Source organism: Callorhinus ursinus, unplaced genomic scaffold (assembly GCF_003265705.2).
Source record: "Callorhinus ursinus isolate GAN/ISIS: 27379988/994484 unplaced genomic scaffold, GSC_fseal_2.0 scaffold13, whole genome shotgun sequence".
Taxonomy (NCBI): domain Eukaryota; kingdom Metazoa; phylum Chordata; class Mammalia; order Carnivora; family Otariidae; genus Callorhinus; species Callorhinus ursinus.
In genome coordinates this window covers 6,457,244-6,472,889 of record NW_027397075.1, presented here as the reverse complement: position 1 = coordinate 6,472,889, position 15,646 = coordinate 6,457,244, and the positions used below count along the sequence as shown (strand labels likewise).

The 15,646-nt window shown below is 44.7% G+C and overlaps 1 protein-coding gene across 4 annotated transcripts in view; it reads right to left on the bottom strand.

Moving 5' to 3' along the window:
• Positions 1-13,727, bottom strand: part of TXNDC11 (thioredoxin domain containing 11) — a 59,436-nt gene extending 45,709 nt beyond the window's left edge. Inside the window, exons 1-3 of one of the 4 annotated variants that reach the window (XM_025855618.2) lie at positions 13,333-13,727; positions 6,529-6,745; positions 2,813-2,910 (exon numbers count right to left, since the gene is read on the bottom strand). In XM_025855618.2, coding sequence (XP_025711403.1) covers positions 2,813-2,910; positions 6,529-6,745; positions 13,333-13,592 — 575 coding nt within the window. In that variant the 5' untranslated portion in view covers positions 13,593-13,727. Of the gene's footprint in view, positions 1-2,812; positions 2,911-6,528; positions 6,746-13,332 lie in introns of those variants that run through there. The other 3 variants (XM_025855617.2, XM_073899500.1, XM_025855619.2) reach the window with 3 other exon arrangements.
• Positions 13,728-15,646: the final 1,919 nt, after the last annotated feature.

Sequence of the window (15,646 nt, the reverse complement as noted above, 5' to 3'; positions counted from 1 at the left end):
AAAAAGACAATGGCAAGGGACAAAGTTAGGGATCTACAAAAATGATCTTATTTTCCCTTCCAGGTGTGCTTAGAGATGCACAGGAATTTGATTTAGCATTGCTAAGAAATAAGACCAACTTTCAGTTACCCTCCTAAGCTAATCAGAATCCTCACATGGCTTTCTTCAATCTTGCACAACGCAGACACTGCTCAAATATAACTGAATGGTATGTGGCGGGATGGGGGAGTAAGGTAAAATATAATAACTCCATAACCATTCCTCTAAATAGAAATTGACATTAAGCTTGCTGTTAATAGCAAAATAAACAGAGCATAGTAAAGATTTACATAAATGCTGTGACTGTGATACCATATGCTTACATAAATGACAAACACACATATAATGGGATGAGATAAACACAATTCCTCAGGGTGCACTGAAAATATGATGCCAAACAAAAGAATGTTAGCGTGAAAAAAGTAAAAATAGCACTCTACATGCACAGCTGGGAGACAGAGTTAACAACTCTATCAATTCAAGACCTACATTAGTTTAAAAATTACCACCACCACCAACCCCATCAGCCACTAACAATTTTTAATTTAAAGGAAGAAAGCAAAAAATCATCTGATAACACATTTTGTTCAGCAAAACGGAGCCAAAAGATCTGGAAATGTCATCTACTCAGGCAAACAGGCTCCTGGAGGGTCGTTAGAAGGATCCCAGTGACTTGTAAAAGCTGAGAAGATCTCAGAATGCAGGTGCATAACACATTTTACCAACATACCACAGTCACAACCACGGGAAGAGCTGATCCAGGGCTGCTGAGCCTTGGACAGAGTGTTACAAGAAACTACTCCCTGCCTTAGAGCCTTTTATAAACTTTCTTAGTGACTGGTATCAATACAAGAAAAAAAAATGGAATCTACTTAAAAGCAAAACAGAAAGTCTATTAATTTCTCTAAGCAACCACTAGTAGGTAAGGCATTACGAACACAACAACAACAGAAACACACAAACAGCAATGGTCTGTCTGCCCAGGGCTGAGGCTAAGGGGCCACATTTGCAAGCACTATTAACCAAGAGAACCTCAACACCACTGAATGGTCACAAGAGAGCTTACCTGAAGACATACATTCATTCGTGTGTGTTATGTATAAAACAGAGAACTTGCAGATTTTTAAATAGGATATGAAAAGGCTACATTTCAGGTATCTCTGTGCCTTAGCACTTGCTTGCTTTTGGTACACTGGGAATGGGAGATATTCAAGTGAGTATTAAGAGGTCTGAACGAACTGAAACAAGTAAAACCTAGCAGGCAAAGATGAGGGGCAAGCACTTCAAGGAGAGTATCAACCTCAAATTCCTCAGCTGTAAAACAAGAAGGATGGACTAGATGTTTCTAAAGTTCCTTGCCTGTCCTTTCAATCTTTCTATAAATCTAAGAAAACAAACAGTGTAAGACAATATACTGCACAGCCATATAACCCAAAAAGATATTTTGTACTCGATTCGAGGGAACTCTCCTGATTTTAGCATCACATCAAATTAGGCCCACCTCTGGGCAGTTGACTTGGTTACCTAGTGGCAAGGCCTATACTCCTCACTAGGCACCTGTGCCCTATTTCCTATCTCCAAATATTGTCTACTTCCAAAAAGAGAACTGCAGGGACCTTCGCAGGGCAAGCTTATTTATCCCATTACAGAGCAAAGAGCTTTAGCATCTTCAAATGCAAGAGTTTACTCTCTGAGAAGTACTCTTGTATCTAGAAGAGATTTTGAAGGTGGAGATGGGGTAAGAAAGTGCATTTTTGCTCAAATATTACTTAACAGCTCTTGAGAAACAATACTACATGCCACACAACATTTTATGTTAGAAACATGAGGTATGATGGAACGTGACAGATAATCCACAAATGATAGTTTGATGTTTCTTATAAATCCTCACTGATTAAAGCCTAGGGAGTTCAGAGGAAGGGAAAAAATAAAGTATAAAAAGTAAAGCTCCTACTAATCAAACATTCTTTACCCATTTTACCTTCATTAACAAACTTCAAGCCAATTACACTGAACAAAGTCTAAAGTTTCATCTGTCTCCAAAATTCTTCAAGACCAATTTTAGACATTACTTAACACGGTCTGGGCAGTATTCCAAAATCAAACACCAATATTTCTGCAGCATAATAAATAAACTGGCTCCTTAAGTGGGATAAAGACCAAAGGCAGCCTCTTGTTACTTCAGGCTAGATGAATGCATACGGGAACAAAATTTACGAAAACTTTTCGGGTCTTCAAAGCTTTTTGGATTTCAGGATTATGGGCGTAGGACCGGGGACTCGTGGTAATTTTCTTCCCAGCTGAAAAGGTGCTAAGATTCCCTCCTGCTTATGTATGTTGCCAGGTGACAGGATAAGGACCTTTGTGTATTTTCAGACAATAAAGTACTTCAGGATGTCTGAAATGTACAGCCGCACAATAGGGCCACTAGCACTACCAAAAACAATGCCAGACACTACGTAATGGTATGAAAAAAATGTTCACACAAGCAAGAAAAAGCAATTTAGGAAATACTATTACTACACAATCCCATATTTTTATTTTGGGAAAAAAAGAAAGAGGGTGGATATGTATAGTCGGAGGACAATATAAACCAAACACATAATGATTATGTATGGCTGATTAAATATCCAGATCCCTTTATTTATTTTTGCTTATCTGTGTTTTTTGCTTATCTGTACTTTCTCAATTTCCTACAGTGAATATCTAATACTTTTAAACAGAAAAAAAATTCACTTTGGAACGTAACTGGAATTAGAAAACTAATTCTTACCTCCGATGATACAGATATATCACGGGGAAATAAAAGAAATGCTTCTGTTTTCTGCATTTCCCCTGGTTCCACCAACAGTTAATTGCCACAAACAACACCTGCAGAGCCAAAAAAGGTTTCAAATGACTATGAATAACAACTGAAAAATTACCAAGATCTTAAAGATAAAAATCATAGAAATGGAACTATTCCTCTCTGAAACAGAAAGTGAGAAAAAAATTATCTCCAGTATTCAAAGAAGGTCATCATCTACCACCACACACAAAAAAAGACAAGACCTTCATCTATGGTGTCTAGCTAGGACTCTAGTATTTTACTAGTATTTTACAGTCTAGCCCAAGAGGGAAATGATTTGCTTTGAATTCTAAAGTGAATGAGCACCAGTGAGCTTTTTCTAAGCATGATTACACTAAAACTCAATGGAAGGATATCTTTTGACAGTCAAACCGAGCATGGGAGAAGGAAAAATAATGTTAGCTGCAAATAAAATATCACAAATATCAAACTCCATTTTTAACAACTATATTAAAAACCAGTAAGAATAAGAGAATTACAGCTATGCTCTAAAATGTAGTATTAAGCAGCAAAAATACAAATTAAATACATATTTATAGGTAGATGCTAAGGTATTTCAGAAGTGTCCTTGTGTCTCCAATCTACTTTGAAAAGTACCCAAAAGAAGATGGGTTCATAGATTAGAGCAGGGTTTCTCAACTTCAGCACTACTGCTATTTTGGCCTTCCACTGTTATGAGGCTTTCTGTATGTGTGTTTTTGTTGAGGGGCAGTCCTACACACTGGTTGTAGGGTTTAGCAGTATTCTTGGCCCATACCCACTACATGCCAGCAGCCTCCCCCCCTCAAGAGTGATCCCCCAAAATAGCTCCAAATGCTTCCGAAGGTCCCCTGGGGGAGAAAATTTCCTCTAGGTGAGAACCACTGACTAGAGGAATAGTAAGAGAAATAAATACATGATCAAAAAAGCAAAATAAAATGCCCTTAACAACATTTAACTGGCAATCATATATACAATTCCTTTACCTTTGCTATGTGAAGAAATTTTCATAGTAATACTGAAAAAATATGAAGATTACAAATGAAAAGTCACTTTCAGAGGCCTTCCTTATATGTTGTAAATAGCAATATTGCTCAAAACTTCGTGGAAGCTCTTTAGAGCTCCTTTTAGAGTCCATTTATGAGAAAGGAAAACAATATCTTTACTTAAAGGTGACATCTCGTTTTTTTACTCAAAAACAGGGCACAATCTACCATGTTTGCTAATTTTACTAAAGCAGTGTGGCTCAAACGATTTTTGCCTGTTTCCAAAAATAAACCCCCTCCTTTTCCCTAGTGAGAACACAGAATAATACGTTCTCCATTTGGAAGAAGCTGGAAAAAAAATTTGAAAAAAGCAGTGCCCGTTAGCTGTGGGTGGCACTATAACCTTCACCACTTGTCATGTGATCCTTAGCCAATCGCTCCACCATCCAAGTCTGAGGTCCTGTGCTTCCAAGCACAGGGATGCCAGCGCCAGTGTGCAGAGCTGTCATGAGAAACTGCACAGGGCCCAGCACACCAGAATGCCGTTCCGAAAATCACTCGGAAGGACACCGCTGCTTCAGCTCACAATAAGGTAACAAGTAACTGACACCTGCCCCAAACACAGATTTCCTCCTTGTTCCCCACATGTTCTCTTAATTCAGAAAACTTGGGGAATGCCTGGGGAATGAAGTGGTGACTTCTTTTATGCTAACCTATCGCTTGCCTCCCAGCGCTCCATTAGAGTTCCTGCTTCCTCCCTGGAAGTGTCTGCCAGTTTGGTTATTATTACTTTTTTTTTTTTTTTTAAGTTAGCTCTACTGCCCAACTTGAGGCTTGAACTCACGAACCTAAGATCAAGAGTCACATGCTTTACCAACTGAGCCAGCCTGGCGCCCCTATTATTAGCCATTTTTAAAGGGGGAGGGGGGTAAAGGGAGTACAGGGAACAGATCGATCCCATGGGTCCGAAGTCGGAACATAAAATCACAATCCCCTCAGAACCAGTGTCCCAAGCAATAAAGAGTTCTAATGAAGAGCTAGATTTAAACAGTACTTTGCATCACATTCAGGGATCTATAATGGTTCAAAAGGCTTTGCTAGGTTGGGCAGAAAGCCTCACCAGCATTTATAACTTTGTTTCTAAGAAAAATCAACCCAGAGCTCCAAAGAAACTTCTGGAACTGAGCTGCCTGCATAAATTACCTCAGATGAGTGGTTCTCAGCAGCAGCCTTTTAGAAATCTGTGCGATGCTCTTCTGCTTGTTGCAGTGACTGGGAAGCTACAGGGCATGGGGTGGGCAGGCACTGTGGGAGATAGCCCATGATGCTCGAAACTGTGTTGCACAGGGAAGAATTATCCCCAGCACCCCAGGGCAGTTTGAAATGTCCTGCCCAACAATGAGACTGGAGAAAACCTGTCTGTTAGTAATCAAGCCCAGGACCTAATTCCATTTCATATGTGAATCCAAAGTATGGTTTTTGTATTCACTGAATTTCTTGGGGAAGGCAACTCCTATGTAAACCCAAGGCAGAAATTACTTTGTTTGGTTCCAGCCTTTACCAAGGGCTGTTTACCGCTTAGGAAACTCGAATCAGTGAGGGCAGTGTCCCCACGGCACCTGAATCTCTAACACAACACACCTCTACTGGTCTGCCCCCAACAGTTCTCCATAAAGGGACCAGGACCTATTTTGCCCAAGCATTTACATCCTGAAACACACATGACCTGACTGTGTTACTTTTGTTTCCCCCACCTTTATAATTATAATATTAGTGGACTGGCTCTTTTGCAATTTAATGTGCAAGGAAGTTTTATCATCTATGAATTCCTTTTCAGGACAGCAAAAGACACCTCATAAAATATTTGTTTTATAAAAGGCAACTGGGATCCACTGGGTTGAAAACCACTGCCATACAGATGACTCATTTGTCCAGCCCTTTGGTCTAGCACAAAGGTTAACCTTCATTAAGTATTTGTTGCATATAGCTCTGGTCCAAGTATTTCTATTTGTTTTTATTTTTACTTTTATTTATTTATTTATTTGGTCCAAGTATTTTTAAAAGGTCAGCATGTTACATTGTAGTCATGACATATAAATCTGTCTTACAGCGGGGCACCTGGTTGGCTTAGTCTGACTCTTGGTTTCGGCTCAGGCCATGATCTCAGGCTGGTGAGATCCAGCCCTGCATCGGGGTCCATGCTGGGCATGGAACCTGCTTAAGATTCTCTCTCTGCCCCTCCCTACCCACCCCAACCCCATGTGCATGCACACGCACACGTGCGCTCTCTCTCTCTAATAAATAATGTGAATATTAAAAAAAAAAAAGAAAGAAAAAGAAAATAACTCATGGACAAGTATCCAATGGATATTCAACTAGGCTTTTCAGCATTGAAACCAAACAGCATGGCACCCTGAGATGAACACTGACCTGCATCACAAGGAAACACAGCTCAGTGTTTTCCTCTCCTGCCCCCTCTCCTGCCTCTAACCAACTTATGACCCTCACCATCAGAAATCCTTTTTCTTTACAGAAGGCTTTACAATTTTTTTAAAGTAAGGCTCCTGGCCTTCACCCTGGCTCAGTCAGCCAGCTGGGTAAAGGGGTCTCTCTGGGAACAACCAGCCCTGCACACAGGGCTGGCTCATCCATTTGTAGGCTGAGTGTCAGCATTACCTGGTCTGAAAGCTGACCCGCTGCTTGCTCAATCTCTGACCTGGCAGCAATGGACTGGCCACACCACGGAGCGTAGAAGAACAACAGCACCACCTCTGAGTCCCGGCGAACATGCTCTGCGTAGTCCAGCTGCCCCTGGAAGAGGTCAAGCACCGGAGACCTCGAGGAGAAAAAGCTGACAGGTGGCTTTGCTGGTATTATCACATCTTTTGCTCGACTACAAAAGAGCAAACACAAACACGATTGCTAAGTTTATCTTCTTCTAAAAACAGCTTTATGTGGAGGGAGATCGAAGCTTAAGAGAACAATCTCTGGGATTTTTTAATAAGATTGAATAAGAACATGGAGTTTCTAAAACATCACCGAGGAGTAAAAAACATGCTGTGCTAAGGCAATATTTAGCTGAGAGAATGCAAGATGTGACCAATATGTTGAAAACAACTCTCTAATACTGTCTCCCCAGGTGTGGGATGGGAAGGCAGCAGAGAGCAGAGGAGAAGGAGGTCTTAGAATAATCCCTATCCTTGCCTCCCACACCCAACACACTCCTCCCTCACCTCTCTGCAACCTGGCTCGCCAAAGGAGCCACTGATCTCCAGAGCTTCAGAACAACCAGTGAGCTTGCTCAGAACTAAAGGGAGGGAGCTCTCGTGGCTACCACTAGTAAGATTTCTATGGGAAATTCTTATCATCGACCCACTCTGAGAAAACATTATGTTTATGAGCTGGAGTTGGCCTGTACTTACCCAGGGCATTCAGGCAAAAGTAATAAATAATAATGTAGTTTCTCCAGATATATATATATTGGGAAGCCACTAAAATGGAGCGGGGAGGCCAGAAGGGGGAGCCAGCACCTCTCCATGTCAATTACAGGGAAAAAATGATCAATTAGACTCCAACAGGAGAATCCTCAACAGGAAAAGAATTACAAGCCCCAACAGGAAAAGATGTAACAACTCCTACAAAAAGACTGACTACTCCAGCAATCAGCCATTGAAAAACTGTCATCCCCCCCAAACTCTTGCTTCTCTCCAATGGACTTTCTTTCACAACTACCCCTCCCATCTTCCCCCTTCTCCATAAGATAATGTTGTTCTCCTTTGTCTGTGGGACTTGCCTATGATTTGCCACAGCTTGCATGTCCTGGACTGCAATTCTCTGCTATTTCTGAATAAACCCATTTTTCTGGTAAAATAACTGTTTAATTTTTAAGGTTAACAATATCATGATCCAAAGGTTAATAAAGATGAATAACAAAGTATCAGCCCATTTTAACTGGAAAACAGTCTTCCTGAGTACCTGAAGTTCCCAAAAGGGAGAGACCAAGAGAAGACAGAAAAGAATGAACAAGTGGTCTGAAGTCACAGAGCTGCCACTATTTTTCCCATCAAGACAAAATATCTTGGCTGAGGCTGCACCCCACCAGGTGAAAGGAGCTTAATGAACACCTTGAGCTGTTCACACATCTGCACTACCATGGCATAAAACCATTACCGTGATTTAGCCCAGAAACCAACAGAATTAAAAGAGACCCTAGAAAAGATTCAATTAACCCAAAAGGCAGAAAACGACCAAGGAAGGAACAAAAACCAGAAGGTACAAATGGAAAACAAATAGCCAGAAGGCAGGATTATACCCAACAATATCAAATATTACGTTAAATATGTAATTAAATATTACATTAAATATAAAAGGACTAAACCACCCAATTAAGAGGAAGAGAATGCCAGACTAGATAATGAAGCGAGACCTACCAAATGCTGTCTAAAAGAGACCCATTTTAAACATAAAACATAGGATGAAAGCATAGGATGGGAAAAGATAAATTATCTAAATAGTAAGCATAAAGAAGCTGGAGTAACTCATTAAGTGAAAGAATAAACTGGGGTATATTCTTACAATTAAATGTTACTCAACAATAAAAGAACTGATACATACTATAACTGGATGAATCTCAAAATAATTACACTGAAGAAGTCAGACACTAAAGAATACATATAACATGAATGCATTATATAAAATTCCAAAACTAATCTATAACAAAATAATCACACCAGTGACTATCTAGAGTAGGAAGTGGGGCAGGGACACTGACTGCAGAGGGGTACTGAGGAAACTTTCTGGGGAGGAGGAAACGTTCTCTATCTTGACTGAAAGGATGGAGGTGGTTAAATTTATCAAAAATAATTAATCTGGGGACACCTGGGTGGCTCAGTCGTCAAGCGTCTGCCTTCGGCTCAGGTCATGATCCCAGGGTCCTGGGATCGAGCCCCGCATCGGGTTCCCTGCTCCGCGGGGAAGCCTGCTTCTCCCTCTCCCCACTCCCCCTGCTTGTGTTCCCTCTCCCGCTGTGTCTCTCTCTGTCAAATAAATAAAATCTTTAAAAACAAAAGTAATTAATCTGTACATGTAAAATGTGCAATTTTACTGAAAATAAAATATACCACCATGAAGCTGATGAGAAAAACATCTTGGCTGGTGTGTCTCCTCCTCTGACAACTCTACCCAAAGTAGGAGACCTCATTTTTTCTCTCTCAGCTCCCTGTTGGTTGCTTTTATACCCCTCACCACAATCAGTAACTGACTTCTTTTACCGATTACCAATTCACTCTACCACATCATTAACTCCCTGAAGGCAAGAACCCTATTTTTTTTCACTGTTAGAGCCTCACCGTTTATGGTGCCTGGTCCTCTGAAGTTCGATAATTTGTGAAACGAACAAACTGACCCTCCTACCTCACCTGAACATATGCAAAGGCAAAGTAAATATGAACCCACAGAGATAGACATAATCAAGAACACTCAGAATCAAAGTGTCAGAGGCTCATTTGCTTTACTAGGCATGATCCTAAGGGCCACATCATTATGTTCTATGTTCACATATGTGTTCAAACTAACTTGATAATCTGGCTTCTCAGAATACAGCAAGGTAGCAGGAAGGAAGAACAAGAAGGAAAGTGTGCCAGCTCTGAGACGCCCAGCAGACAGACAAGATATTGAGAACCAAAAAGGAAAATCTAAACACCCAAGACCCTACCTCCTCTAAGAGCCTTGGGTCATTTAGCATTAAGGAAAGAATCCCATGTCCTCCTCTGCATCTAGAAGGTGTTAGCTTCCTGAATTAAGACAGGTTTAAATCTATTACTTCCCGGGCGCCTGGGTGGCTCCGTTGGTTAAGCAACTGCCTTCGGCTCAGGTCATGATCCTGGAGTCCCGGGATCGAGTCCACATCGGGCTCCCTGCTCAGCAGGGAGTCTGCTTCTCCCTCTGACCCTCTCCCCTCTCGTGCTCTCTACCTCATTCTCTCTCTCAAATAAATAAAAATCTTTTTAAAAAAATAAATTTCTTCCCTATTTTTAACCAAAAATTATTAATATCATAAAGTAGCGGTATTAAGAGAACAAATCTCCTATGTATTCACTCAAACTACCATTTTAACCCTGTCATCAGGGAGCTTCGTCTATGCAAAAGATCTCCAGAACCTGAAAAACTCAGTCACTTACACAATAATTCAAAAAAAAAATGTTCACTGGGGCGCCTGGGTGGCTCAGTCGTTAAGCGTGTGCCTTCGGCTCAGGTCATGATCCCAGGGTCCTGGGATCGAGCCCCCGCATCGGGCTCCCTGCTCGGTGGGAAGCCTGCTTCTCCCTCTCCCACTCCCCCTGCTTGTATTCCCTCTCTTGCTGTCTCTCTCTCTGTCAAATAAATAAATAAAATCTTCAAAAAAAATGTTCACTGAGCAAATGTTTGTATGCTTCAGAAACCGTACTGCAGGTACCTAGGCTATAGCCGAAAGCACGAAAATGTTCTCAAGGGAGACGACATACAACCGAACACGTACGCAACAAACAAAAACCCACAAAAGGATCACTGCTAGGTGGAGAATTTAACAGGGTGAGGTGACAGGGGATCTTTTAAGCCGAGACCTGAATGACAGGCAGCCATGCAAAGAGATGAAGAAGGCCCTGCATGACGTGTTATCAAAGGCTCCAAAATTCCCCTCTTTCGAGATGATTCTTCTACCAGTCAAACTGCATGCTGAGTGTTAAATAACACAATCTGAGGGAAAGTGTAGGTCTGTGACAGCCAAACAAAGGAAAATAATCCACTTAGTATTACTGCTCTGCGTGTTCGGAGCGGCTCCTAAAGTCCACCAGCCAGATAAAATACGTGGCCCATGGAAAAGCAAACATTAACCAGGGAAGACAAACATCTGCCTCTGCTCCACCAGAAACATTCACAAGTTTCTATCTAACTCTTAAACTTGCTATAAGTTTTTGAGAAACTCTACCGAGATCAAAGATTTTTTGCAGATTTGAAGGCTCAGTCTCAGGTTCGAAAAACACAAGAGCTAGTTGCAAGCAAAAAGGGCAGGTTGCAACTCCCAAATTTTGTATGAAACGCGCACATTACATCTCCTTCTGAAGAGGATCTGAAGCAGCTTTGAAATCACAAAATGCAAAAAAGGAAAATGAATATATGCACACACACACATACACAGATACAGACACAACTTTTTCCCTCCAAAATCAGGGCGAAAGGAAAGGGAGTAGGATGCAGTCAAGGGGATCGAATGAATAGAAAGGCAGGTAAAATAAAGATTAAAGGCCCCAAAATGTACAATTATTGTGTTTCCACCCCAAATCAACCTTTTTTATATTATCTGGTTTGAACTCAGCTAAGCAACCAAAACTGAGGAGGGCTGTCCCTTATTTTAGGCCTGGTGCTATTAATAAAAATAAAATTTTGAAAAAAATCCTACTTTCTCGTAAGCTCCTGTCCTCATTAATGCAACAATCTTAAAAGTAAAATAGAAGAAGGGGGTCAGAAATGTTCGAGCCTACAACACTATCAGGACACCATTCAATCAAACAAGACTCTAAAAAATCAAGTTCAGTCTATTAAAAGACTCTCCAGCTTTGCCAGTGGCATAGGAAGAAAAGGGACAGGCAAGCGGCCATTCACTGGCTCACTCCTATTCCGAAGCAGGTAGGTGCTCTGCCTGCCACAATGGATTTACACTCTTCCTTCTTCCCAAATCTCAAAGGACTTTCTTAGCTTTTTAAAGTCATGTTCTTTCAGAAAAAACACGAAGCATTATTTCTATGGACGAACAGATGTAAGTTCCCCACCCCTGGAGCTGCGGGGAGTCGGGTGCGGGGGGGGGGGGGGGTGTCGGGGACGGACACAGACGTCCACACACAATGGACCTCTCTTCCGAAATTGAACCCAAAGACATCTTGCAATTCCACGTTGTAAAATACTTCATATATGTTCCTTTGCGCAGCACATGATAAAGAGCGAGGTTAAGAGCCTAGTACCTAACAATAAAGGATTCAAATTCCAGCTCAGCCATTTAATAGGTGGGTGTGATTTGGGGCAAGTTTTGTAACATGACCAAAGCTCAACTCCTTCATCTATAACCTAGAAGGATAAGAGTATATCCAGACTTTACTGGGGACTGAGCCTTTACTGGGTCCATACTAGGCTCTCAGATTATGTAGTAAAGAAATAAATGCACTGATGTAAGTAAGCTGCTGTGCTCAAGCAAGCAGTTTTGTTCCCCAGGGGGCACTTGGCAATGTCTGGAGGCATTTTTGGTTGTCATATCTAGGGCTGTGTGCTATGGGTATTTAGTAGGTACAAGCCAGGGATACTGCTAAACACTCTCAGGACAGCCCCTCTGCCCAAGTGCCAAGGATGAGCAACCCTGCTGGTACTTGGCAAATGATCAATAACAGTTATCATAATTTGTCTCCTTTCACTGAAATTCCCAAACCTCTGACGCCTCTCTGACAACAGAGACCACATGCTATGCTCAACACACTCGGTAAAAATGTTGCAAGTTGAAATCTTCCTCTTGGCTAACAGGCCAGTCAGTTGCAACAGACTTACAAATTGGGAGTCCGAGAAGATACACTGAGGACTTGGGAGACCAAAAGTACTCCTGAAATTTAAAGTACATTTTGTATTTGGGTACCTTCCCCAAAAGAGGCACAGTAACTTTAATTTTTTTCCTGTTCACTATGGTCCAGCCTACCCAGGCCTTCTTTCCAGCTCCAGTAAAACTACAGCCCTGTCCAGATTTTGCCCCTATTGCTCCCTCTACCTTGGACACTCTTCCCCCAAACCTTCCCAGGGCTGGCCCCTTCCTCCTCCCCGGGTGAGCTTCCTAGGTCTTGTGGTCACGAAGGCCTTTCTGCCCCACCCTCATTCCTTCTATTCCCCGCAGAGCACTTACAGAAGCCCTTTAAAATTATATTAAGTTGTTTACTGCCTGTCCCACTGGAAAGGAGAGTGGGATTTTTATCTTCAACGCTCACCTGGGTGAGGGTTACCCACCGCAGCACGTGTGGATGAGTAATCGTTAGATCGATGAGTGCACGAATTGTCGAAGGGGTCTGGGGCTCTAACAGTTGTGAATCATTACACTTGCGGCATAAGGGAAACCAGATGGGTGTTAAATGAGGGTCCTACAGCCTGGGCAGAAGTGACAGGTGCGGCCCCCCCCCCCAAGAAACCCCAACAGGTGACGAGCAGCTCAGAACGTGGGCCACTAACTTCGGTGCTAAAATGGGATGAAGGAAGGGTCCCGAGCAGCACCCGAAAACCTCGCCCGGCTGGCCGGCCGGCCCGCGGGGAAAGTGGCGGGCACGGCCGCAGGCTGAGCAGGGTCGGGTCCGTGGCTCCAGGCGAAGCCAGGCCTCACTTCCCCCCGCGAAGGCCGCTCCAACCCGGGACCCTGCGGGCCCCGAGCCGGCCCTGCGCCGCCGGCCGGGGCCCCGGGGCTGCGGGCCGCCTCACCTGCAGGTAAACTTGAGAGCGACGAGCAGCGCGCAGCCGAGCGCCACGGCCCCGCAGAGCAGCTCGGGTCGCCGGCGCGCCATGAGGGAGGCGCCGCGCAGCCCGCGACGGAGCCGGCCCGCCGAGGACGCTCCGGCCGGGGCCGGGCTGAGGGAGCCGGAGCCCGCGGGGCCGCCGCCGCCGCCGCCGCCACCCTCGTCCTCGGCGTCGTCGCTGCTGCTGCTGCTGTTGCCGCCGCCGCGGCCTCCGCATTCCGACATTACATGCTCCCTGTCGCCGGCTTTATACCGCCGCCGCCGCCGCTTCGGGCCCGAGGGCCCGGCCCGGCCCGTCGCTCCCCAATCCCGCAGCCAGCCGCGCCCGCTAACCCGGACCCTCCACGTCAGCCACACCGCCGCCGCGGCGCCCGCCCCCGCGCAGGCGGCTCCGCCCCCGCCCACGGAGTCTGCGCGGATGCCGGCCCCTCCCGGCGGCCCCGCCCCCCCGGTGATCCCGCCTCCCGTTCAGGGAGTCTGCGCGGATGCCGACACCGCCTGACAGCCCCGCCCCCCAGAGGGCCCGCCCCTCGCCCACGGAGTCTGCGCGGACAGTCGCGCCACAAGCGCCCCTGCGGCCGCCAGCTGTCGTCCCACAGGCTCCGCCCTCCGCCCGCGGAGTCTGCGCAGGCGCGGGTCGAGCGTCCGGCCAGTCCACGACGGGATCCTGCCAGCGCGGGATTTGGGAGCTCGGGAATCCGGGAGTCGCCGCTTGGCCTGCTGAGTCTTAAGTGCCATGATGATGATGGCAGTCGTGCTCGCGAGTCCGTACAGGCCCCGGGGAACATAGGTGCCGTTAATTATCCCCGCTTAACCTTACGAAAATAGATGCAGGGACGAGAGGTGCCCAGGGTCCCACAAGTGAGGCGGGCGGGAGAGGTCACTCGGCCTCGGTTTGCACGTCTGTAAAATGGAGGGTAATAGCAGTACCTCTCCCACAGGGTTGTTTTGAGGATAAATGAGATGATTTACCGAAAGCGCCAGGCCCACAGTGAGATCTCACTAAATCTCAATTACTGTAGTCTCCCAGCGTGCACGATCTGCATCAGTTAAGCGGCGTGTGCCCGAGAGCCTCAGCTCCCACCACGTCAGCCCTTGGGGAAGGGTCTGTGCTGCTTGGACTCACCCCACAGATGGCAAGAAAAACCGAGGCTTGAAGGTCCCTTGACTGAGGCCGCAAAGCTAATAGATGGGAAATTCAGACTCAAAGGCAGGCTGCCCGGGTGACCAGTGACCCACTGCGGACTCTCTCAAACGTCTCTGACTCTAAATGTTAGGTCCTTTCTAAAGTTTTGTGATTATAAAGGACAAGTCAGTAAGGGATGAAATGCGATTTGAGAGTGACAGAAAGGAATCACTGCCATGAGGGGGAGAAACAAGCGTACCTGGGGCGAAGTAAGTCCATACTTACACAGCTGCTGAGGCTGCAGATGACTATGAATAATCACAAAACTGGGCAAATAAAATTCTGAGGGAACCAGGGCAGTATGACTGCAGGCAAAAAACAAAACAAAAAGCATGGGCTGGCGAGAACCAGAAGCTAAGGTGAGACCTCACCTCTGACCCAGGGCAGCTGGGTGAGCCTGGTGCCTGGCTTCCGGGGATGTTAAGGTGTGGCTAGTGTTGGCTACCTTGCTAGGGAGCCATGGCATTCAGTGTGTCCACCACTGAGGCCCAGGACGTTGGTAGCTTATTTACACCTACCATTTTGTTGTACAGTGCTGCTTGGACTCACCCCACAGATGGCAAGAAAAACCGAGGCTTGAAAGTCACTTGACTAGATTTTTTCCAGAATTTCTACTTCAGATTATACTACCTTAATTCCAATAAGAGACGGAAGCTTCTCCAACATAGCTCCGTTTCCTCTTCCCGTTCCTGTGCTTTTACTTTTTCATGTTATATTACAAACTCGGTAATACAGTGTTTTCGTACTGTTTTATATAATCTTGTTTTTATAGACGCCAAGAAAAAAATCTATTTCTAGGTTTTTTTTAATATTAACCTTATTTTAGCATTTCTAGTCCCTCTTGATTTGTCTGTGTAGATCTGAGGTCACTGGTGTATTACTAAGGGAAACAAATATGGCCAAAGTCACCAGTCTCCATTCACTGTAGGTGGCTAGCACAGAATCCACCCTACACTTCTATAAGAGACACCTGTCATTGGCACAGGCCTTTATAAGGTCCAAAGAACTTTCGCTGCCTGTGGGTTCTCTTTTAAGACCTACAATACCTTGTGGCAATGCAAGGTGACATCTCATAGGCCAGGAAACTGCCCTG